Source organism: Bacillus rossius, chromosome 2 (assembly GCF_032445375.1).
Source record: "Bacillus rossius redtenbacheri isolate Brsri chromosome 2, Brsri_v3, whole genome shotgun sequence".
NCBI classification, from domain to species: domain Eukaryota; kingdom Metazoa; phylum Arthropoda; class Insecta; order Phasmatodea; family Bacillidae; genus Bacillus; species Bacillus rossius.
Window position 1 is genome coordinate 30,151,067 of NC_086331.1, and position 26,843 is coordinate 30,177,909.

Genomic DNA, 26,843 nt, shown 5'->3' on the forward strand with positions numbered 1-26,843 from the left:
TCCCGGTGATGCATCATTTTCAAAATTATGGTCAAGGGTTTTGTATTTACGTATTTTAATGCGTCGTTTCAGTAGTTTTGGCCTCAGTGCTTCATCACAGCCGTCGTGTTGTCCACTTCAGGTGCTTCTACATTGTTTTCAATTTCGTGGATACAACGAGAATTTGGTGTTATTTTTTCATTTCCCATAAAATGCTTCTTACTTCTCTAGTTTTCAAATCCAAATCATTAGCTATATCTGGGATAGTGTTCGGGGATGGTGTTGTTAGCATCAGCATCATTAAATTCTTCGAGATCATAATATTCCTTTAGTTTTCAGATGTCGTAACATTTTATGTTGAACTAAATATTATTCATTTTTATGTAGTTGCGGGATGCTCTCTCATTTTCGCAACAGAAGGAGACCTTCGTTAGACCTCAATGGGAAGTGAAATCATCTTGTAAGATAATGTTTTTCAACAGTTTTAAGGAATAATTTTCGACTAAGTAATAAATCTTTTTGTTGGAATTCCGCCTAGTTAAAATAGTATTGTATTTTTTTGAAACAGGAATGCACAAACTAAACGAAACTCTGAATATAATTTAATGCATTATATCGGGGGAAAAAGGCACGGGTGGTTTTTTTTCTCAGGAATACCGAGGAGCACACTAAGGACACAAACAGTTCCAGGAATAGCCAGGAGCATACAAAGAAAACTAACGGAAGTCATACAATATAATACTTTGGGAATTTGACATTTAAACGATTAATATATTATATATAATGCATATTCATAATACATTTAATAAAATGCATATCATATATATGTTACAAATAAGCATATGCATAAAATTTATATAGATATAACAAACATATATAATATTAAATTTGTATTCTTTAAACAATATAATGTATATGCAAGCATACATATAAATATATTCACATAAATTGATTGTGCAAGTCTTAGGTTGGTTTTCTCCGTGTGATCTTGGTTATTTCTGAGAAACTAAATCGCCCCAAGAACGTTTTTTTTAAATATGAGACATGTAATTGTATTTATGATTTAGTTTTATTTGTGAAATACTGTTACCAAAAGAAAACTAATAATATTTTAATCGTGTGGAATTCAAACAAAAAAAAATCATTATTCTGTCTATTATTATTCCTTAAAACTGTTGAGATTCATTATCATGCAAAAAGATTTCCCTTCCCTTTGAGGTCTAGCGAAGTTGTCCTTCTGTTGCGACAGTGAGAGAGCAAATCGCATCCCATATAAAAATAAATAATATTTACTTCACCATAAAATGTGGCGACATCTGTTCTCAAGAAGCCGAACTACTTGGAACATGCTTAATTTTGAAATGGAAAATTATTTCTTGCTGATGGATTATTTAATTCTATAGGCCTATATGTTTCAATTTAAAACTTTCAGTATGTATCTGGTATTAGTCGCAGAAGCTGAAATGGATCCCGGATCGTTGCCTGCAATAGTATCGAAATGTCCCCGGTGTACTTATTGTGGCAGGAGTTCACCTTGAAATAAAAGCCAAATGCCTAGCATAGTATATTTTCGGTCCTTGCCAAAAATCATGTAGTTACGGCCAGTGCAATAAATCCTTTGGTCAAAGATATATCTTGAATAAAGATCGCAAGATCAATACATCCAGGCTGACTTATGATAACGAGGACGAGTCTACAACATCAAGGAAATGGAATGAAGGTAAAACATTAGAAAAAACTATTGTGATCTCGAAGAATGTCAAAATGATGATTCTAACAACACTATCTCCGATCTCGCTAATGATTTGTTATTGAAAGCTAGCGAAGAAAGTAGCATCTATAAGGGAAATGAAAAATAAATTAAATATTTACACCAAAATTCTGGCTGTCTCCGCGAAAGTGAGAACAATATAGAAGCATTTAAATATGACAAGATCGAGACTGTGATGAAGCTCTGAAACTAAATCGATGGAAACGACGCATTAAAATAAATATAAATTGTCCTGACCATGGTTATGAAAATGACCGATCACCGTAATGGTGATGATTTTAATGACTATGAAGTCTGCCTCAAAAAAATACTTCAGAGATTTTTATAAATATTAATAATAATATTGTGAAGAAGCTGTAAGCCGTGGAAGAGATTGATTATACATGGTGAAAAAATCCTAACATATTGGTCGAAAAGTTAGACTTGTACTTCGCAAAATGCAAAAAAAAAAAAAAAAAAAAAATTATCCATCACCAAAGAACCATGGACTAAGAAGTGCACTAAGAATTGCGTGCTAGATACAATAATGACTTGTATAACCTGCACGAACCTGTTGAAACCAGCCATTTAGAGCCATTGGAACTAGCTGAAGATATTGAAGATAGTTACAGCTGCTACAGCTATTGGATCAGTTAAAGCATATGGAGCCAAATATAGGTAGTTGAAGCTAGTTGGAGCAGTTAGAGCAGTTTTCAACAGTGTAGATATACTAATTATGAATATTCTTTACTTAAAATAAGTACTAAATAACCAAAAAAGTAAAACAAATATAATAAAAATGAACAAAAATTATTATTGTTTTGACACACGTATTATTATAGTTACTACAAGTAATTAAGGACTAGACAGCGCGACTCTCTGTTGCTGACTACGGTGGCGTGAGAATTATCTAGTTTGAACATTCTGAATATATATATATATATATATATATATATATATATATATATTTATATATAGTAACTGGTTATTCTTGAGAACTCGTCATCTTTATGCAAACTCTATGGAAGCTGTAACATTGGCGATGCAAATCCTGACGATGGTGATGCCGACAACTATGCAGAATGCGATGGAATGTGTACATTTGACGACGGAGATCACAATGATAGTATCGTCAACCACACCGTTAATACTGTTGTCATTGTCGACACAACTACAAAGACCTCGAGGGAATATGTACTAACGACAGCGATCTCGAAGGTACCAGTTTCAAATATCCAAGTGTCGTCTGCAGAGGAAACCACGATGCCTACAGTAACATCAACATTGGTGAATTAATCGTCGATGATCGTAGGAGGTCTACCAACCTCTTGTGAGAATCTAATGCGTTACTATGGAAGTATGTTCCACGACAGTGATAATGCTCATCGACATGAGAAAAGAAAATGTGTAAAGAATCTGCCTCACAAAAAGTTTGGCTTGAGAAATGCCACAACCTGTTTGCTAGAAAAGATAATATGAAAAGACCCTTAAAGAAATGTAAAGGCCGTGCTCGGTGACAGAAAGTGAAGGTTTCGGCACAACAGCATTATGTAGATGCGCCTAAGAGTACACCAATAATTTCTACAACAGCAGTTACATCAGCAACTGGTTTGGGCCTGAAAGGATCGTTGACAACGACAAGAATCCTTGCAGGTACTACGATATATCGTTCACAGTTTCCTATAATGCACTAAGACATGAAATGAGCAAATACGTAAAGAATCCTTCTCGTTAGAAATTTCGCTGTGATGTGTGCTATGGTTGATTAAGTGTATTGATAAATTGAAATGGCATGCGATTAACTGTAATTTGAAGTCCGTGTTCTGCGGACATTTCTACTCCTCAGTTTAGGTTGGAGCCTCATATCTGTACAATTACACAAACATATGTTTAGCAACTGATCTAGTAGCAACGCACAGATCTTCAGAATATAACTTGTGATTGGACTGTGTTTTTTGGTAATCCATATCCATTTTAGGTGCAAGTGAAGATATGCGCTTTTAAGGCAGTGAATACTCCCAATTAGGACGAAGTGAAGCAGACTGTGAACACAGTATCGAAGAATTCTGTCGGGAAGAAAAATAATACATGGGGAAAGTATCTGGCTTGTCTGTTTTTTAGTTAACTTAATGGAGATGAGAATTAAGTAGTTTAAGTCAATGAAGAACTAGCTGCTTATTAGATTGCTACTTTTTTAAATCTTGATATAGTAGAATTGAATTTAAATGATGAACATAATTGTAGAAGTTTGGTTTTATTTATTGTACATTAAACCTGGACTTTTATGGTGTAAAATTAAATTAATTTTTTTATTAAATAATTTATAAATAAATATTTTGGAGTCTAAACCTTCTTTTATGTCTTTGGGCAAGGATCTATCCAAGGACCGGTATCGATCGAATCATTCATGATATTTTGGAATTATTTAATATGCATGTTAATTTTTACAGATTTTCAATATGGCGGGCAAGGTGGCTGACAAATTCTTGGATACTATGATGGGATGGTGATGTATACTACTGCACTGTAGCGGGTAAAATGTAAACCTACATGGTGTTGGCGAACTTTATCAGGCGAAAAAAATTGGCGGATCCAAGATGGCCACTATGACTCCATACGTTTTGGTGCTATATATATATGTGCTATGTATATATATATATATATTTATATATATATACACACCTTGATAATAGTGGTGGGGGTTATTCTGCTAGTAGTCTCCGTGGAAAGGACCCATCGTAATTTTTAATCGAATGCCTACACCACGTTCGAACCGAGGACTCCAAGCAGCATGTCATAAGTGCAATTTTGTTATTCAAATTGTAAATATAAGTTTTTTAATTTTTTTCAATTTATGGATGACAATTACGAATTTTCAAAATGATGAATGTGTTATCATAATTCTAAATGGTAAAAAGTTCTAAAAAACACAATGGCGGATGTAATTTCATAATTAAAATATCCTGAAAGTTCTAGAAAACATTATGGCGGATGTGATGTCATAATTAAAAATGTCGGGCGGTATCGAGTCAAAATCAAGCTAATGAACCTCTGATAAGGCATCTGAGAAAAATTGCCTCACTTTGAAGAAAATCGCCCCTCTGATAAAAATTAAGCATCTGGAATTTTTTAAGAGAAAAATGGAAAATTTTCCCTGGAAAACTAAATACCCGAATTACAAGATTTCTTGAAATTTTTTTGTGGATTTTTTTCTCTAAAAACTGGAGATAAATGGTCGTTTTTGAGAATATTTAATTAATTTTGGTAAATTTTGAACACATTTTGGCATCATCAAATGTTGCAAGTAAAGTTCAAAGGTCAAGTTCATCCAAGATGGCGGCCGTGACGTCTAATCCAAAATGGCGTTCGGCTATTCTTGGCTCCTCCTGGCGTAGCCTATGTCGGACATACTAAATTATACTAGTTACATATTTGAAAAATATAAATTCTGGGCAGTTAAAAATCATACATTATGACAAAATATTACTACAGCAACCTTCAATATAATAGGTAATAATTATGGTAGTTTTATTGAGATAATGTTTCTTTACATGTTTATGATAGAAATTAATAATATACAATTAAAATTATTAAACAGAGAAATCAAGTGAAATTATCACAAATTTCTTGTGTATTATGCCATTTTCTGTTTAAATACATTATATTTTATTATATACTATTGGATTCAGGTACAATTAGTTTATGTAGTTTTATACTGTTTACCTTTGGATTGTGTTAGTATTTGTTTTCTGTTATCGTTTACAACGTATTCTGTTAAAATTTGTGTTTTTATTTTTTGAAGTTAGTTTCTGTTGTAAAGCTTTCTGTTAGATTCTTTTTTTCTCTAGTGATTTTTATTGTATTCGGTGGGTTTTGAAGAATTATTTGGAGTACATTTTGTTGGCTTCAGGTTTTTTAGGAGTTTTTTTATTGGATAATATTCTTTTATAGTTTTGTATATTAAATTATGTAGGTTGATGATGTTATTTATTGGAATCTAATGGCTTCTATTGTAAACCATTCGGTTGTTATCTAGTGTTTCTCATTGGATTATTTTGATTGTACTTTATTTTTATGTAGCATTGTTTCCTATGTTTTCCATTAGAATCTGTTGGTTTTTGATGGTTTATTTTTGCTTTATGTAAGTATCTGTAGTTGTCTAATGTTTTTTTTTTCAAAATTGTAACTTTGGTTTATATTTTTATGCAGTTTTACTTTGATGGTTACTATTGTAAAACATTTTGGTGGTCTCGGTTGTTTTCTAGTGTTATCCATTGAGTTAATTAGTAAACTACGAGTAGTCGTTGGCGTTCCTGTGGACTTTACTCTTGGTGGTCTCACCAGTGTTTAGTAGTTGGCTTTTCTGTGAACATTTTCCTTGGTAGTTTCAGAATGAGAAGTTGTTGGCTTTTCTGTTAATTTGTCCTCAATAGATTGAACAATGATTAGTATTTGGCGGGCCTGTGAACTTAGTTCATGATTGTTTCAACTTGCAACTGGATAAGCGGGAACCGCCTAACCTGCCCATGGACCAGACACTCCATGCAGTTTGTTCCTGATCAGCCTGGAATTTGAAATGTTTTAAAGCGAGAAATGGTGAAGTGTGGGTGGCGTTAGCAGTGTGTGATTACCCTGACGGAACACCTCACTCACTCTTCAACTGTCAGTTCAACATCCAAAGGTAGAGCTCCCTTCGTTTGATATTTTACAAACATTGCACGAATATACAGAATGTAGGGCTCATGCGTTTTTTCAGCTTAGATGTCGCCCAGGAAAGAGCGTGGCGTTCCCATTTTCTCAGAGGTAGAAGTGTGCAGTGGTATCTGTCATGTATCTTATCTCAGATTTGACAGTTCTCAATATTGGTACCATTGGTTTACGTATCGTGCTGCAACTTTTGTTCTCTCAACAGCATTTGTAAAGAATTCCATGATATTGTCAGGGTACGCAAACAAACTTCATGAATAGCTTTGTAAGTGACATTAGGGGATTGAGCACCACTGGAACTGCTTTGTTAACTGTCACAATTGTAGATAAGTTACATGAAACATATTTTATATATCAGATAATCAGCCTGGAAAGCCTGGAAGCTTCTCCCACGGTAAAATAGACCAATCGCCTCTAGGTCTCGATAAACTGATGACATTTCTCAGTATTTGTTACCACGGGCTTACTTACAAGAAGAGATGCGTTGAACTATATAGGCACCAGTTGTAATTTTTGTCAATTGTTTTCATAAACTACATGCTTATAAAAATATACTTTTAATTATTAATGCTGCAGCAAGTAGGTGAGTATGCATTTAAACTTTTATATAACTAGAGTAGTGCGCGCTCACAACACTAGTAATATCACTGCAATGTTTTGTGTTTTTTTTTGTGTATGCGTGTGTATGCGACAAGAATCCCTATCGGTGAGTGGGGATTTTTTTTTCTGGGGGAGAGGGTGTGTTAATGTGCACTTCCAGATGAACCTGCGCTCTTTCAAAAAGAAGGCGTTATGCAAGGATCGTAAATATTCATGAATATAGTTTATTCATGGTTGATCAAGCAATTCTGGAAATAGCTTTAATGGGTTTAAAAACACCCTGAACATAATTGCGCCTAAATTGACCTGAAAGTTTTATTGCGGATATACGTTTAATTTGACGAAAATATCAAGGAACACAGCTACGAGTCAAGATGCGTTACTAAATGAGTAGCGGTCACTTAAGTGGCCAGTGAACTCGCACCTAGATGTATTTTTTAATATTTGAGTCAGATGAAAGATTGTTTTAGAAGTGTCTAATAAGTGTTTTGCTCTTATTACAAAGTATATTTATAACAAAGTGAATAAAACTTAATTTAAAACATGTTTGTGGGCATACGCCATTGTTGATTTATGCTTATGTAAGAGAGGAACCTCAAGAAATTATAATATACAAACACAGCAAACAGGCGAAACTCAACTTTTGTGGAATTTTAAATGCATAGACAGCATAGAAACAACTAATTCTAAGGAAAATGGTACGTCAACTAGTATGACATAATGACGGCCATCTTCAATCCGCTATCTTGTTTACGTCTTTTAGAGTTCACTGCCACCATATTGGTTTAGTTTTTATCCGATAGAGTGCAGTAGTGTTAATCACCAGATTGTCAGCTGTCGTGTCATCTGCCATTTTGCTGGCCATTTTGACCGCCTTATTGGGAATCTATATTCATTAACCTAAAAACATGGAAAAATTATAAAATTCATAAAAAAATAACCCATTACTATAATGCTTGATTTGATATAGCTATTCCTGTCCTTAGTTCAATCCTAGATCAAGGGAATAAATGTTAATTTTAGATATAAAATGGTAAATTATAACTTATTTAATGTTTCAACATAAAATTCTCTATACTATGTTTAAGAGACTGCTTCACTTAATCGGAATTGTAAATGGGATTATTCAGTGTCTTAAAAGCGCACTTCTTGACTGGTCCTCGAACGGTTATGGTTTACCATATACACAGTCCAACCACAATTTATATTTTAAAGATCCGTATTTTGCTACTTCATCAGTAAGCTGAGTGATTATGTTCTGCTTGATATCATCAAGGAAAGTACAAATGTATTTTGACTCACTAAATGTATTTAGATAATAGTAGTCTTTCAACGTTCCACGAAAACCAGATTTAGCCAAGTGGAATCAGTTATCATTTACCTGTAACGTACCAAGCACAGTGTTAGGTTTATATTCATGTCAAAGTGTCATCACAATCGGTTGCTGAATACCTGTTGTGTGCTTGTACAAATCCTAGTTTCCAATTTAAGGTGAGGAGTCGAAATGTCCGCAGGTAGATTCACAGTATGCAAACGGACTTCACCTTACCTTTTTTCCGCATGTCGTCTTAAATATTTAATATGTAAACTAAACATGGCACTTTTCACAGCGTAACTTCACACGATAATGATTCTTCACGCTTTTGCTTTCCTTGTGTCTTCTTTATTATGCGAAAATGCAAACGATATATCGCAATAGTTGTAAGGATGTCTATTTGATAGCAACGTACCTTTCAGGCCCAAGCCAGAGGCTTATATTAATGCTGTTGTACGAATTCCCGGTGTACTCTTAAGCACATCAATGCATCGCTGTTGTAGAAAAACATTTGCCTTCTGCCGCGCTGCAGGACTTTTGCACGTCTTCAAGGTCTTTTCAACTTATCATTATTTACACATTGCTTGCGACATTTTTACAGCCAAACTTTTTGCGAGGCAGATTGTTAGCACATTCTCTCTTCTCGTGTCGACGAGCTTTATTGTTGCTCGAGAACTTCTTTCCACAGTGGCGGCATAGATGCTCGGTAGACTTAACTGTACCTACAGTAGTCATCATCAATAGAAATACCATAGTTGAAATATTTGATGATGCAGGTGAATAGATGTTTCCTTTGCTGACTTCACTGCATGAGTAGTATATAATAGTCGGTCCGAGTGCAGTGTCCAGGATCCGGTGCCTGTGGTGCCGACCGACCTCTGAAGTCACGGTGGCAATCTCTGATATCCGTGACCTTGACTCATGACCTAGACCTTCAAACTTGCCAAAAATTGCCAAAAGATGACTCAAAATTTATATAACTTTGTCAAAAATTCTTCAAAATTTTCTAATTTTTTGGAAAAAAATTAACAAAAATTTAAAAAAAACTAAAAAAATCTAACTTTATTTATTTTCGACAGAAAAAAAAACATAAAATCAACACAAATTTGAAATTCATAATACCACAAAATATATTTGCCTTAAAAACAACATAAATTCCCCATTGGGGCTTAAATTTCCCATCGGAAAGCCACCAATAAGCCTCTGAAGGTAAGCTTTGTCCTAGACCTTGGCCGCCATCTTGGATGATGTCAAGACCACCATGTTTAAAATCTGGAAAAATTTAAAATCGATAAAAATTACAATTTAATAAATTATGATAGTAAAATTTATAAAAAAAGACACTAGTTCGAAACCGGCAAAGGGAAAATAATGTCGATAAATTTTTCCTCCACAGAAGCAACTGGCGGATTGACCTCCCACCATTAATGCCAAAACAGATATTACATCAGTCACTGTACATCATAGTAGAAATTTTGGTGGCCTCTTGGCCGCGATCACGAAATTCTCTAATTATTAATCAAGAAATTAGAGAAAAATTCCAAAAATCATAACAAAAATCTCTTTTTAATATAAATATTAATTAAATCCTATCTCATTCTTAGTTTAATCCCTGGAAGATGCAAAAAAGGTAATTTTATGTAAAAATCATTTATAAAAAATTATGGTGAAAAATCTCAAAAGCGACTTAAGTTTCCTAGTACACCAGCCTCCAGAAAAATGCTGATGACATATTGACCAAAATCTGGAAATTTGTTATCTTCAACCTAGAAATTTGGAAACAATTCCAAAAAGCATCAAATAAATTAACTTTTTATGTAACTAATGAATCGATTGATTCCTGTCCGTGGTGTGATACCAGCCAGTAAAGAGTTAATTAAATTGATTATATATTAAACATTCTAAGTTCCAGGATACTAAAAACATCACTATCACTTACAACGGAATGACAGATTATTTAGCACACACCAAGTGCCAGTCACTCATGTGGTAAGGACGACGTTTTCGTTACCCATTCTCCAATTTGTAATTTGTTTTTTTTTGGCTTGCATCGAAAAATAACTTCCAATTAATGTGATGATAAAAGTATTCACATACGACTAGTCAAAGTACCTCAATCCAAGCACTTTAACAACAAAGATTTTAAAAAAAAAAAAATTACGAGGCTGGACGATGCCTAGCAAGGCCCGTTCGTCGCTTCATGCCGCGTCTGGGAGAGATTTGCAACTTTGCAAAAGCATCGGGTGACCTTCCAATTGCTCGCTCGAGAAACGCAGCCTTGCTTCCCGGCCACCTCGCTAACATGTAAAAACTCAACTTAAATCATAACGCAGCACATTTAAAGTACTTGCGGGAATATCTTCAAATAACAAAGAATGGAAAGAGAGTAGAAAACGAGCCAACTAAAGAAACATTTGAGCCGAACAATTTTGTAGTGCATATACCAGAGTCGAACACAGGCCATAAGCCACAAAAAATACATCGCCACGAAAGATAAGAAACAGCAAACTTCATACAGGCCAACCATCTCCGAACTAAGAGGTATTTTTCCTCGATAATTAGCAAACCTTTTAAACAGGTCTTGTTCAATGTCATCTGCATAGGCCAAGCTTCTCTGAACAATGTATATATATACATATATATAATTCATTTCACATAAAGATGCTACTTTCTTCGCTAGCTTTCAATACCAATTCATTAGCGAGATCGGGGATAGTGTTGTTAGCATCAGCATTTTCAAATTCTTCGAGATCATAATAGTCGTCTATTCACTCCACTTTCTTGATGTTGTAGTTTCGTCCTCTTTATCATTAGTCGGCCTGGCGGTACAGATCTTGCGATGTTAATTCAAGATATATCTTAGAGCAAAGGATTTCTGGCACTGGCCACAACTAAATAATTTTTGGTAAGGATCCAAAACACATTCTTTCCTCTTATGACACTTGGAAATTTTTCTCAAGGTGAACTCCTTGCCGCAATAAGGACACCGGGTACCTTTGAATACCGTTGGAGGAAACGCCCTGGGATCCATATCAGCTTCTGTGACTAATACCAGATTCATACTGAGAGTTTTAAATTGAAACAAATATTCACTATAATTTTTAATATACAATTAACGAGGGTTAATTTTTCATTTAAAAATTAAAAATGTTTAAAATAGTTCCGCCAATCGCCAACAGATGTCGCTACATTTTATGGTGAAGTAAATATATATATATTTTTTATGTGGGATGCGGACTGCTCTCTCTCGGTCGCAACAGAAGGAGGGCTTAGCTAGACCTCAAGGGGAAAGGAAATAATCTTGCATGATTGTGATTCTGAACAGTTTTAAGGGATGTTAATCGACTGAGTAATGAATCTTTCTGAAGAATTCTTACTGATTAAAATATTATTACTTTTAATTTGGTAACATGAATTAACCCATCAAACGAAACTTTCAATACAATTTCATGTCTCACTTTGAATTTAAAAAAAAATCCACGGAGCAATTTTTTCCTCAGAAATAACCAGAAGCACACGGATAACACCAACAGAAGTTTTTCCAGGAATAACCAGGAGCACACGAAGAAAACCTACGGAAGTTTGCAAAATCTCTCTCTGTGAATACATTTAAATGTATGCTTGCATATATTATATTGTTTAAATTATTTGTATTTAATATGATATTTAAATGCATAGCATATCTATATAAGTTTTATGACTATGCAAGTTTGTAACCATTACATATTATTAAAATCTATTATGCATATGTACACTATATATATGAATCATCTAATTATAACTTTTACAGACCTTTGCAACAAGTGGTGACTATAACGTTATACTGGAATATTTAAGAAGAATGCTCTTTGCATATCCTTATACCGCTTACAATAATGTTTTTATCATTTTTTTCATATCGATAAACATACATGAAAACAACCATTATAGCATTTGTTCACTGTCCAAAAGTAAACACGTTAAAGACAAAATCAAGAAACGAAACTTATAGGCAAGTTAAATGGCTTTCGAAAGATATTAGTATTGATCAGACCTTTCCAGTAAAGGTGGAGGGGTTTGCAAATGGCGCGCTGTCAGCCGGAGATGCGCACGCCGTCTGGCGGCCCGGCTCGGCGGCCATCTTGAGGAGGAAGCAAGGACAGCACACTGGCACCAGAGAAGTTTCGGTGTGTTTTCACGCTCTTTCCCGTGCGTTCATGTGATTAGTGGAGTACACGTTTCTGAAACTCAACAATTTATATTCTTTACATCTCATTAAATATGTGATTGGGAACATTTTCCTTCCTTCCATTACCAATATAGGTATACTTAATTCAAGATGTTTTGATAAAGGTCTACGTCATAAAATAATTTATTTTCTGCAGATTGGAAGGTACATACTGTTTAAACAAAAATACTTTGTTCCTATAGTTGGTAGTGTGGGTTCTACACAACTTTAAAATGTCCAAGTGAACTGTTAGTTGGAAATGAAATACAAAATATATGTTCTATATAACTCTGTTTGTATAAGAAAGTTGATACAATTTATTGGCTTCTCTCCGTGAATGTATAATTTGGAAAATTTTCCTGTTAACTACCGGAAAATTTTCCGAAAAATACTTTTTCCGGAAAACGTTTCATGTACGATTAAGTAAAAGAAAAGAAATCCTAGTATTTTGTTTTTAACTGTAAATAATACTTAACTGTGGAAATGAAAATATATATGCATTTATTTTAATTTCAGCGGTGCTGGTAAAACCACTCTTTTGGCAGCAATAAGTCAACGTGTTAAAGGTAAGCAATTTTCTAATTCACATGTGTAGTATACTAAACCATTTTTTATTGTGTTTATTTTTTCATATAAAAATGTGTCCTAGAATTTTATAGCTGTTTTGTTTTAGTTACATCTAGAAATACTAAGATAAATCGTAGCTATATTTATAGGACGCTAGGCTGTCGGTAGCTTTTTATTAGATTTGTACAAAGAACAATAGGTATACGTAAATGAAATCGGCAGAGAATTCATTCACATCCTTACACAGTTAGATTTTCCAGGGTCTTGTTAAATTGGTTTAATTTAATAGATTTTTTTAAAAATATATTTGTTACCCTAATTCAATCCGGTATAATTTTAAATGTTCATTGGTGGATTTTGTTTCTATCGTCCATACACTTCCATTGAAGTGGAAACGGTTCAACGATTGTAACAAATTTAGTTTAAAGCATACGTTTTAAAACATTGATTAAGTAAAACTCTGTAAAAATAATGAAGTTCAATCTAATACTCTTAAGATTAAATCATATCAATTTAAAACTTTTAAATACATCGAAATATTCAATATATTTCAGTGATATAATTTACTTAACTTATTAAATAACCATATTTGACACAAACTGATGCTCAAGAAATATAGCTTTATATATTCAACATAGTAACACTTAGAAACATCTGTTATTTATAAATTTATTCTTAAGATATTTAATTTAGCTTACTAATGAGTCTACTAAAACTAGTCATTAAAAACTGTTATCTTTTTCACTGATTTTAAGTTATTCTCTAAGTATTTACTCTTCTTGTGTTATTACGAAAATAATGTAGCCTACATCCATTTAATGGATGGTATAATGTAATTTAACGTAAAAAGGTAATCGCCAAAATAATATTTTTTTAAATAAAAGTTTAACAGTTTTCCTATGTTTGTTTTTAAATATTTTTTCTCGTTCAGATAATTAAAATTAAACCTGTATTTAGCATGTCCAATTTGAAGAAAGTTATGTACCTTGACAATTTTTAATGAGTTGTCATTTGTTAATTTATCACCAATTTAATTTTAAAAGTATGTAATTGATAATCACTAACAATTCATGGAATTGATAAGTATACTAAACCTATTCAAATCATACATATTAAACCAGAATATTTATTAAAATAACTTCTGAAATAAAGGTTTAGTACAGTAAAGAAATATTTGATCTATCTTTGCCTTGATTCGCTTCATCTTACGGCTCAGTTAATCTCTTATAACCTCGCCATGGTCTGCTTGATGCAGTTATAGAATAAAAATATCTTCGAAAAGTAGTACACAGTTACATTATACACTACAGCTGAAGTTACCTCTGCTGTATTCTGAGGAAAATGATGATTCCTTCAAGGGACTGTAACCCAATGACGCGCTCTCAACCGTTGGCATTATGTAAACCAAGCATCATGCTGTCGACCCGCCTTTGCACTTTCTCAAGCGGGGAGATATGAGTGTGAATTATCGTTCAACTTCCAGCACCGCACTGTCTTCGCACGACGACGAGTTGTTACCGTAGTTTAACATCCACCTCTGTAACACCAGGCTTGGCTCATGTGCGTGCTAACATACAGAATGCCCCAGTTTCAAACGTATATTATAACAGTTTAATCTAGACTGCTTACAACAATTCATACACCAAATTGAAGGTAAACTAACGTAGTTTTTCTTGCAAATATTCAATATGGGCATCTTTAATTATACGGCACACATCCTGCCTAAATTCCAATTCTTACCACACTTTGGCTAACACGTCCGGAGTAATGGAATCAATAGCCTTGCAATTCTGTGTCTAACTCTGGCAAATCATTAGGTAGAGGCGGAACGTATACACGATATTTTATAAAGCCCCAAAGAAAAAATCGCATGGCGTTATGTCAGGTGAACGTGGAGGCCAGCGAAAAAGAGGTCTGTCGTCTCGACCGTCACGACCAATCCAACTGTCAGGGACTTCGACTTTCAACCACTCTCGTACAAAGAGATTCCCATGAGGAGGGCCTCAATCCTGTTGCCAAATATAGTTTACAGGTTCACCCTCTACTAATAGGGGAAATAGCCATTCTTTCGCGCTTCAAGCGATAAAACAAGAAAGCAGTATTCGCGCATGCGCTTATCTGAAACTGTTTGAGTTTCTCTTTGATTGTGACCTTGAAGCAATCCTCCACAACGCCTACACTTGATACTATTATATTTTATAACTGGGACATTATTTTATTGACATACCGTATTTCAGTGCGCACAGTGGAAAGTCGCTGCCACGTAAAAGAACAAAATCATCCATTCACAACCGTGTAAAAAAATTAACGTCAGTTATAAAAAAGTGTGACGAAGGTTAAAAATAGCATTCTTAGACTAGAGTGTGCATTATATGACGAAAAGTACAGCGTTTTAGTTGGCTAATTCTTCGAAAAGGAACCATCAGACATATTAGAGAACGAAAATTATTTATGTCGTGATCTTTTAAGTCTGTAAAGTTTACATTTTTCTTCGAAGAGAGGGGTTAAAACTTAATGAAAAAGAAACACTTGTTGATGAAGATTTAATTAGGCTATTTTAATGTAGCAAAATTGAATTCAGCCAGTGAAAGAAAAACATGAATACAATTATTGCAAAATATCTGCAAGCATAACGCACACTCCTCTTTGGATCGAAAAGTAAGTTTATGCATACATAAAAAGGTGCCATATTTGGCGTACAATTATCATTGATAGCACCACTTAAGTTGTGAAAGTGAGCGAAATCGACTTAAATTAGATGTTACCCACTGGAAAAAAAAAAAAAAATTCACTAAAATAATCGTTGCAGACTTGTACAAAAAAACTTACCTTGATATAAAAAACTGATGGAACAACTTAATCTACGTAGGTATATTTTTATTATACTTTTACAGGTATGCAACATGGTTCTAATATAATTTTTACTAGCAACTGTTGCTTAGACACATGAATTAACATATACTGAAATAATTAAAATTTTCTGTAAAAACGAAATGCTAGTGTGTGCTGTAACAAACATTTGTCGTGTCCTGCATTTGGCCTTGGCCACCTTGTGCGAGTGCTACATGTTCATCCCTGAAACAAACATGGCTGCCCCGACACCGCAGGGTATTTTTTACCTAAATCTCTATGACTACGCTCGTATCCTGTAAGATGGTGATGCACCCGGCGCCGATAGATGGCGCCTGCTGCAGAATGCAAATAAGTGGGATTCATTGTGTCATTACTCAGGGAAGGAGCAGGCTTCCGCTCATGTTGGGAGCATCTCGAGAGTCATAAATTAACATATGATCAGGACAGTCAGTGGCATCTTATGGAACATGCTACAAAGGCTAAATCTGTAAATATTGACTGTAATGATATTGTACCCGATTTGTATATAAGCTTGGCTTGTACTGTACCAGACAGAGATCCTTACCCCAGTGAAATCTGGGGAAATACAGCAGGAATCTAGAATTGGGTGTATTACTTTCTGCTCTCCTCTTCTCGCCTCTCATTCCTTCTCCCTCCCCCCTTCCCCCGAAGCGGCCTTCGGGATTACGCTCTGGAATCCCTTGCTGGAGCGACCTTCGGGATTACGCTCTAGCATCTCTCTACTCCCCTCTCATCCTTCTCTCTCCCCTTCCTCCGGAGCGGCCTTCGGGATTACGCTCTGGAATCCCTCGCTGGAGCGGCCTTCGGGATTACGCTCTAGCATCCCTCTACTCCCCTCTCATCCTTCTCTCTCCCCTTCCTCCGGAGCAGCCTTCGGGATTACGCTCTGGAATCCCTCGCTGGAGCGGCCTTCGGTATTTCGTTCTAGCACCCCTCTTCCCCTGGAGCGGCCTTTCGAGGATATCGCTCTAGGAGCTTTCCTTCCCTCCTCTTCCTTGATCACAGCCCCGCAAGAGGACTAGCCCCTCTCTGCACGGTGGATTGCCGACTACAGGAGCTGTCAAGTGCCGACGTAGGACGCCACATCCCCCCTCAAGCCACCCCAGCACTGGACGCTGTTGCCGGGACACGTCACATTTGTGTGTTGGAATTATAGATATGCAATGTCCCGTAAGTTATTTAAAACCCTCTAACTGCTATGTACTTTGCTGGTATTGCAAACCCCTCAGTGCTGGCATATTTTAAACAAAATTGTGAAAGTAAAAATTCCAAATACATAAGAGTTACACTAGTAAGTTGCTAAATTCTGGTTTTCTTGTTCATATTTACTTTTTTACATGTTCACACTTCAATTAAACTTCACAATAGTTTTTTTACCGATCAATAGTTTTCCAGTGTGTGATAAACACTGAAACATTGCACAACACAAAGTGAAAACCCGCACAAATCACACATGTAACGAGATTCTTGTCTCTTCTTGTTTTTGTTTTTGTTTTGGTATTGCTGCAAACATGGCAGTGCCTCGTAGGATTTTTTTTCTTCTCTGTAGCTGGAAAAATGGATGGAAAATGTCTCTGTGTGAGGCGCAATGGTGTGTTGGAGTTGGAAGTTAGTCTGTGGCTCTGCAGAGAGGTTTTCGTCTCTTGTTATTTTCCCAGCAATTGCTGTACCACATGCAACTGAAAATCAGCTAATTGAACATGTTTTCCGGTTTTAGTCATGTACAAAGCATGTGCATTCAGGAGAATCATGTCGTTTAAATGAAGGAAAAAAACTTTTTTGTACTACTTCACAGTTTTAATACATGCTAATGAACTGAGTAACATGTTAGTTTTATCCACTGCTACCATATTCATGTTGCAATCATTCACACAAGAGGGCTTTACCACTTGTATGCCTGTTTTGTGATGAGTTTTTCCCATTTCTGCCATACTGTCATCATGTATTTTTGTAAGCATGTAGACATCACGCCTGTCATGCCGCTTCAGTGCTGTCAGTGTGTCTGTGTGTTTAGCTGCAGTTTCCCCCTTGTCAGTTTTTTGACATATCTGGCATTCATTTTCTATTTTTTCGTACAGTGCTGCATGTATTTGTTTTATTTGCATGCAAACAACCAAATAATAACATACTTGTGTACCAATTGCCAACAAAGAGAGAGGCATTTGTTGAGATATGGCTACATGAGTTAATTTACAATAGCTCCCGACATGTCAAAATTCTCTAGATCGGCTACATTTGTTTGAGCTCCTCAGTAAATGATAAAATCCAGAATGTAACCGGCCTGAAAAACACCCAAAAAAATGTAATATCAGAACGATGGCGTTTTGTTTTTATGTACTGCTTGAACGACAAGCTGCCCTTAAACAACACAAGGTTTTCATCAATGCATAGGTACAAAATTTTCAGCAAAGCACATCTTCAAACGATGAACCACAGGCTTTTTTTTTTTTTGTTTTTAGATTTTAGTTGGTGGTTTTCTGGTGGCTGTTCATTGTCAGAGAAATGAAGCATGCTCAACAACAAGTATCTGTCTCGTGACATTATGTGAGAAAATATTGGAGCATGCATCAGTGAATCTGTTGACCAATATTCTGCTCTTGAAAGATGTTTGTTTGTCAACATTAACATTAAAACAAAAACATACATTTCGTTGTTGCTAGTGTGCAACCATTTTCTAAGTCGCGAGTGTGAGCCGAGTTCAGAGTTTTTTTAGTGTCTGTAAATAGATCCGGTTTGTTTCCAAAACAACTATATTTTCAAAATCTATTTGTGAAGAACAACTCAAAAAATTCAATATCTGTGGATTCTGAGGGGACATTACCTGTGATCTCAGCAGTACTTACATCGAAATCAAGAACTAAATTTTTAGCACCGTCTTGATGTCTCATAAACGATTTTTTTTACACATTAATGTACATTTTCTACACTTTCGTCATCGCTATTGCTTATTTTCACCTTTCATGTCGCTTTCTTCACTTTCTAACTTCACTTCCTAACTCATTGAAGTAATTGATAACTTCATGAGGCTGCAAAATATCCGCAAGTCCTTTTGTTGCCATGCTGTATTGTCACCACTGCTGTCTATCATTCACTCCTAGTCACAATTTTCCCGCTCAGCGGGCAGTATGTCGACAAAAGTTACTCGTGGTGCTCTCTATTGACGAAAAAGTGAACGAAAAAAAACAGTTCCAAGAGAAGCTACAGATAGCACTAGCGTATACAATTTAAAGTTTACCAGATAGCCGCAGGAGCAAAGATTTTAGCGCATGCACATTGTCGACAATAAAAAAAATTCAAATTTAGTGCTCTATTTTGAGAAAGTGAACCAAACGAATGTTGTGAAAGAGAAATATAGTTAGCTTTAACATTTAGCTTGACCTCTATGGCATCTAGGGCGAAAGAAACGAATTCAAGTTAAATCTACGTCACAATGACTTGAGTCCGAATTATCTCGACTATCGCACTGCGTGCGTGTTGAAGCGCATCGAGTTAACTCTATCATAACAGTTAAAGGGTTATTCCCTCAAAAAAAATTCGGATGTGGTCCGCAGGAAAGGCAATTGTGCAACACAGTTTTCGTGGCATCCGTATTGGCAACGTCGCATCTGTGCTCGCTTTTGGAGGTTGCATGGAAGCGCGAGGCGAAACGGGAAGCCTACGATTCACTCGTCCTTCTGGACATACCTGAATACTCACGTTGGCAAGCCTTCTTTCAACAGACGAGAGATCCAAACGTCTGATCGTGCATCTTCGGTTTTTTTTGTTCATTGTAAATAAATATACAACTCATGATAACTAATGGTCAATTAGGTTAGGTTAGCTACATTATAAATACTTTAAAACATTGTGGACGGTTGATTTTGTTAGGATAGCTACATTAAAGAAACTGTGAAATCATGTAAACGGTTTCCTAGCCCTGGATTGCTACATATTAAAAAGTTATTTGCTAAGCAACTATAAAATGATTTTACAGTATTTTTAATGTAGCTATACTTACCTAATATAACCAACCATCCACAATGTTTTAAAGTATTTATAATGTAGCTAACCTGTCCTAATCGACCGCAAAATTTAATGCCACACCGGTTTATACAATGAGATAGAACGGGGAAGAAAAAAAAGCGAGCATGAACTTCGGGGAACTTCGGGTTTGGCTCTCTCGTCTGTGAAAAGAAAGCTTGCCAACGTGAGTACTCGGGTATGTCCAGAAGGACGAGTGAATTGTAGGCTTCCCAGGCGAAACAGAACAGTTGAAAAGCAGACAGTAGGGCCTGCACTGGCGAGCTCGTAGGGCGAGCAGACCCGTCTCCGGCGCATGGTGCGTGTAACAATATTGTAACAGCAACAGCTTCACCAGCAGCGATGGCCTGATGGAAACATTTCAAAAGGTTGGAGGGCAGTAGTACTGGGTTCTTTTTATCAAAATACTTGTTACACCACCACCTTATCCTTTTATTCTTCTTTTTCAGAACCTCAGTGTGGATGAGAAAACGTAATGATTAACAATTCGTTTTATTATTTTGATAATTTAGTGTGGCTTTTTGTTACAACATATATATTTTTTTAATTACAAAATGTCCAGATGAAATATCATGCACACAAATGAATGTAGTCAGGGATGCTTTCTGAGAAAGTGAGCCATCAACTCATGGAGTATCCCAGATAGTGTTTCTTATTTGTTTTTGTTTTTAACTAAACATGATTAAAATTAATATATTTATGACGAGAATAATATAAAGTTAAAAACAACGTGAAATTTCCACACACATCATGCAAGGTGGGATTCGATCTCTACACATCCACAAGAATATTGCAAATACTATATAGTATTTATAATTTTTGTTTTTTATATTTTGGCAAAAGCAAACAAAGACTCGATATTTACATTAACACAAGATTAACACTTTTATTAATTTTTTAGAATAATACCAGCTGCCATTTCATAGTTAGGTATCTGGAAAAAATAAATTCGTTTGTATTTTGACATCGACATACAAAATCTATGTGCACTATGTACACAGCCACCTGGACCGTTTTCCTGAAAATTTTGTAGACAGCAGTGAGGAGCAAGGGGAAAGATTTAACCCAGATATTAAAATAATGGAGGACCGCTATCAAGGAAGGTGGGATAAGCACATGATGGCAGATTATTTGCTGGAGTTTAAAAAGGGACTGTTCCAAGATATATCCAAGAAGTTCACGAAAAAGAAGCTTTCGAAGTGTTGAGTTACTAGATGGTTCCATCGATGACTTGGTTCTTTCTTTGTATATATAATAATATTAGTATAATATAATTATATCTGTATAATATAATAATACATTCGTAATTTATTAATAAGAATTTCATTTTTAATTTTTATATTTGATTAATGGATTTAACCTAACATAACATAAAACGTATATTTCATTAAGAACGTTAAATCTTAGAAATTTGACCTCCACGGCAAAAACTAATGCCATATTTGAATTCAGGGCACAAAATTCTTATGAAATCAGCTCCAAATATACCGGCATTAAAACTATTGTTGGCCTGTGTCATTTTCATCGGGTAAACTAATAAACAGAATATGAAAGACATTCTAGGTTGAACATATCCGTTTGTTACTGCAATTCAAAGAGAAAAAAATATTGTAGAAATGTAGGGTGGAGTTTATTGATTTTTTTATGTATCTTAATGTAAATTGCAAAATAACATTTCAAATAAGTACGTTCACAGCCTACTATTAAATATAAAATATCAAATTTTAAATATACAAACACAAGTAGTTAAGGCTGCACTTTTCTTGACATTTAAATGACTCGCCTTTGGGCATTCCGTACACCGAAAACCCTGCAATGTTTTGCTCTTCCAGAAACTTACAGCTATCTCCACCATTGCTAATTGCCAAGGGGATAATAATTGCTTTTGAGTTTTCAGTCTTGTTTTTTTTACTAAAATAAATTAAATTCTTTTAAATACAAGTCACACTGAAAGCTGGTAATGCTGTTTTTTTTGAACCAGGTAAAATATCTGGCCAGGTGATGCTGAACGGAAGAGTGGTGAACCAGAAAATCATGGCCGATGTGTCTGGTTTCGTTCCACAACTGGATCTAATGGTGGACACGCTGTCTGTAGAAGAACACATGGAGTTCATGGTAAGATCATTTTAACAATTAAAGATTTTTTTTCACTCTAACTTTGTATTTAAAATATATTTTATTACATCTAGTTTTGTAAATTGCGTTCCAAAACACACCAGTATCATCAAGTCATTTAATTGTTCGATTACATTACAAGTTTTTCGCTTTGGACGTGTTATGTCTTTCTGAATTGCCAAAAATCGGTGTGATCTAGTCAAAGATTAGTGCGGTACACTTGGCTAAATAAATAATAATGGTGAATCCTTAGTCAATGCACCTTTATCTTAAGTATCCTTCAATTTCAAGGTTTCATCTGGTGAGAAAGTAGTAGTAAAATAATATCCGAATTCTGTCGACGAGAAAACAACCTGGCGAATCAACAAATAATAATTTTTTTTGGCAGTAATTTGTTTGCGTTTACAAATTCCCCACGCTGAATTTTAAATTGTATAGTTAAAGTTAATCGTTTATAGTAATGAATGGACATAAAAAGCTGGCTAAGCAACAGATGATAGTAGTATATAAATGGCGAGTCTGGCCCCATGTATTTCTTATGGGACTACGGCTTGATGGCTTGATGGTTTGTTGGTTTACCAATCGTGAGAAATCGACCATGTTCGGGAGTGTCCGCCGCTCGGGGTTTATGATCGGTGGTCATTATTGACAAAGCAACATCGGCCATCTTGGAAAACACAATTTTTTAAAATATATAATTATTCAGCTACAAATTCGAAAAAATTCCAAACACAATCAAAAAATTAGTGTAGTGAAATAATTATGATTTGATTAATTTCAGTCCTTGGCGAGATCCTTGCTCGATGCAAAAATATTTATTTAAGGCAAAAAAATACTTATTTAATAAAATAAGGTGAAAAATCCTAAAAGAAACATTAATTCCTTATCTACCAGCCTCCAATTGATTCGATCGATTCCTGTCTTTGGTTCGATCCTTGGTAAATGCAAATTTTTATTTTAGATAAAAAACTTCAGTATGAAACATGGTGATAAATCATAAATACTGCTTAAATTCCACATGAACCAACAGCCAGTAAGCTACCGATGCTGTCTTGGAAATTCGTAATTTTTTAGCTAAAAGTTCGGAAAAAACCTAAAATATATCAAATAACAACATTGAAATTACTGCTTGATTTGATCACTTCCCGCCCTTGGTTTATCCTTGCTCGATGCAAACAAATATCAAATCAGATTTTTAAAAAAATAATTTTAATTTAATATTGAAGCGACAAGTTAGAGAAATAAAAAAAATTATGTAATTTGTACAAGCACAAAAAAAAACAACAAATTACTACCATTTCTCGATTTCTGCAATTTTCTTAGAGTGCGAAGGAAGTCCTTTGCATGCCTTAGCGTGTGTTTTCAGGGCATATCTGCATAACAGTCTATTAACCAGGCACATGCAGTCGGTGGCCAGCCACATCTGGTTATTCCTTTCAAATTTCGTTGGTTTTCTTCGTGTGCTCCTGATTATTTCTGTCAATATTTTGTTGTTTTCTCCAAGTGCATCTGGCCATTCATTGCAAGACTTTTGTTGGTTTCCTCCGTGTATTTCTGGTTATTCCTGAGAAAACAATCCCTGCATTTAATTTGTTTTTTCGTAATGAGACAAGCAATTTTATTCAGAGTTTCGCTTACTTAGTGAATTCGTGTTACCAAATCAGAACTTGTAATATTTTATTCAGGTGGAATTCAAACAGAAAAAAAAATATATTACTCAGTCAAATATTATGCCTTAAAAAAGTTGAGAAAAAAAATATCATGTAAGACGAATTTCCTTCTCATTAATGTCTAGCGAAGCTCTCCTTTTCTTGCGATCGTGAGTGAGCATTCCGCATCCAACATTAAAAAAAATATATTTTACCTCAACAGAATATGTAACGACATCTGTTGACAAGAATCGGGATTACTTGCAACAAATTATTTTTCATGAGATAAATTAATCCTCACTGCTCTATGGAGCTATTGTAGTCATTTGGAGCCTCGTAGACTCGTAGCATCGTAGCCTTGTAACTTTATTGCCATGTAGCCATGTAGCCTCGTAGCCATGTAGACTCGTAGCCAGTTGAGCCTTGTTGACTCATAGCCTCGTAGCCAGTTGGAGCCTTGTAGACTCGTAGCCATGTACCATTGTAGACTCGAAGCCATGCAGCATAATTTTGTTAGAGCTGTTGGAGTCAGAGAGGGCTGGAGTCTTGAATACTTGTAGCCTCGTAGCTCCATAGCCTTGTGGCCTTGTAACCTTGTAGACTTGTAGCCCCGTAACCATGTAGCGTTGTAGCAAAATGTTTCTGGAGCTGTTATAACTAAATACAGTTGCAGCCGTGAATAATTGTAGCCTCGTAGCCTTGTGGTCTCGTAGATTTGTAGACATTTAACTCGTAGCCTCGTATACTAGTATCCATGTAGCCTTGTAGTCGTGTAGCCAAATGTCGTTGGTGTTGTTAGGCCAAAGACAGTTGTAGGCATTGTAGCCTACCGTAAATTGGCGGTCGTATCCTGATGTGATCGTAATCCCTGTGGCGAAATTGTATCCCTGTGACGAGTTCGTTTTCCAGTAACGAGAACTTATCCCTGTGATAAGATAGTATCACACCAATTTGACTTCTATCCCAATTTGCGTCCTTTTCGTTAAACGTGCTTCTTTTTTTTTAATGTGCTTATAAATGTGCTTCCTTTTTTAATGTGCTTGCAATTGTGCTTCCTTTTTTTCTAATGTGCTTTCTTTTTCGTTGTTTGGACTTCCAAAAAAGTTCCTTTTTTAATGTACTTCCTTTTTGTTGAACGTGCTTTCTAAAATGCTTTCTTATTTGCTTCCGTTATATCGAATGTGCTTTCTAATGTGCTTCATTATCATAGTGTGTGCTTCCTAATGTTCTTCCTTATCATCGAGTGTACTTCCTAATGTGCTTCCTATTTATCGAGTGTACTTCCTAATGTTCTTCCTATTTATCGAGTGTACTTCCTAATGTGCTCTTTGTCGAATGTACTTCGAAATATGCTTCCTTTTTTAATGTGCTTCCAAATGTGCATAATTTGGTCGAATATGCTTCTTTTTTATCGAATGTTCTTTCTAATGTGCTTCTTTTTTTAACGATTTTGCTTCCTATTTATCGAGTGTGCTTTCTTATTTGGCTGTGGTTCCTTTTTAACGAATGAGCTTCGACATGTTTGTACTCAGGACATGATTTTCCTCGTGGTTCGGAGACTTCTGGTCTACAAGCCTGACATTGAACATGACTTGTTTAAAATGGTGGTCTAGTATCGATAAATAAAATCTCTTGGTTCGGAGACGCTTTGCCTGTGCGCATGATTGTACATGAACTGTTAAAAATGTTCTCTGAGCGTCGACGAATAATACATCTTGGCTACCAACTGGAGGTGTTCTGGCCACCTACTGGATGTACCTGGCTACCAACTGGAGGTGTTCTGGCCACCTACTGGATGTGCCTGGCTACCAACTGGAGGTGTTCTGGCCACCTACTGGATGTGCCTGGCTACCAACTGGAGGTGTTCTGGCCACCTACTGGATGTGCCTGGCTACCAACTGGAGGTGTTCTGGCCACCTACTGGATGTGTTCTGGCCACCTACTGGATGTGCCTGGCTACCAACTGGAGGTGTTCTGGCCACCTACTGGATGTACCTGGCTACCAACTGGAGGTGTTCTGGCCACCTACTGGATGTGCCTGGCTACCAACTGGAGGTGTTCTGGCCACCTACTGGATGTACCTGGCTACCAACTGGAGGTGTTCTGGCCACCTACTGGATGTGCCTGGCTACCAACTGGAGGTGTTCTGGCCACCTACTGGATGTGCTTGGTTACCAACTGGAGGTGTTCTGGCCACCTACTGGATGTGCCTGGCTACCAACTGGAGGTGTTCTGGCCACCTACTGGATGGGCCTGGCTACCAACTGGAGGTGTTCTGGCCACTGATGAGACGTGCCTGGTTAATCTACTGTCATGAATATCTGCTCTGAAAACACACGTCAAGTCAATGCAAAGGACTTCTTTCGTACTCTAAGAAGATTGCATAAATCTAGAAATGGTAGTAATTTTCTGATTTTTTTTTGTGCTTGTAGAAATAATATAATTTTTTATTTGTATTTTTGTTTTGTTTTATATCTTGAACCTGTCTCTTCAATGTAAAATTAAAATAAATATTTTTTACCGTATTTAATGTTTGTTTATATGAAGCAAGGATCGAACCAATGACGGTAATAGATCGAATTACACAGTATATTAGTTGAATTTTGAGGATACTTATAATTTTTCTAAAACTTTAGCTAAAAAATTTCTAAGCGGGCATCGGTAGCTTACTGGCGGTCGGTGAATGATAAATGTAAGCAATTTATTTTTAATTTTTTTTAAAGATTATTCACAATGTTTTATACTTAAGTTTTTTCTAAAATAAAAATTTGCATCTACCAAGTATCGAACCAAAGACAGGAATCGATTAAATCAATTGGAGGCTGGTAGATAATTAATGTCTCTTTTAGGATTTTTCACCATATTTTTTATTAAATAAGTATTTTTTGCCTTAAATAAATATTTTTGCATTGATTAAGGATCAAACCAAGGACTTAAATCAACCGAATCATAATATTTTACTAAGCTAATTTTTTGTTTGGTTTTTGGAAATTTTTTTTGACGTGGTAACGTCTTATAAATCGATGAACGCCGGCTGCACGCACGAAAAAGCATGACTCA

At 35.6% G+C, this 26,843-nt stretch overlaps 1 protein-coding gene across 2 annotated transcripts in view; it reads left to right on the plus strand.

Moving 5' to 3' along the window:
• Positions 1-26,843, plus strand: part of LOC134529215 (protein scarlet-like) — a 183,992-nt gene that overhangs the window by 87,155 nt on the left and 69,994 nt on the right. For both annotated transcript variants that reach the window (XM_063363083.1, XM_063363084.1), the window contains exons 4-5: positions 13,075-13,124; positions 22,001-22,134. In XM_063363083.1, the coding sequence (XP_063219153.1) occupies positions 13,075-13,124; positions 22,001-22,134 (184 nt within the window). The remainder of the gene's footprint in view (positions 1-13,074; positions 13,125-22,000; positions 22,135-26,843) is intronic.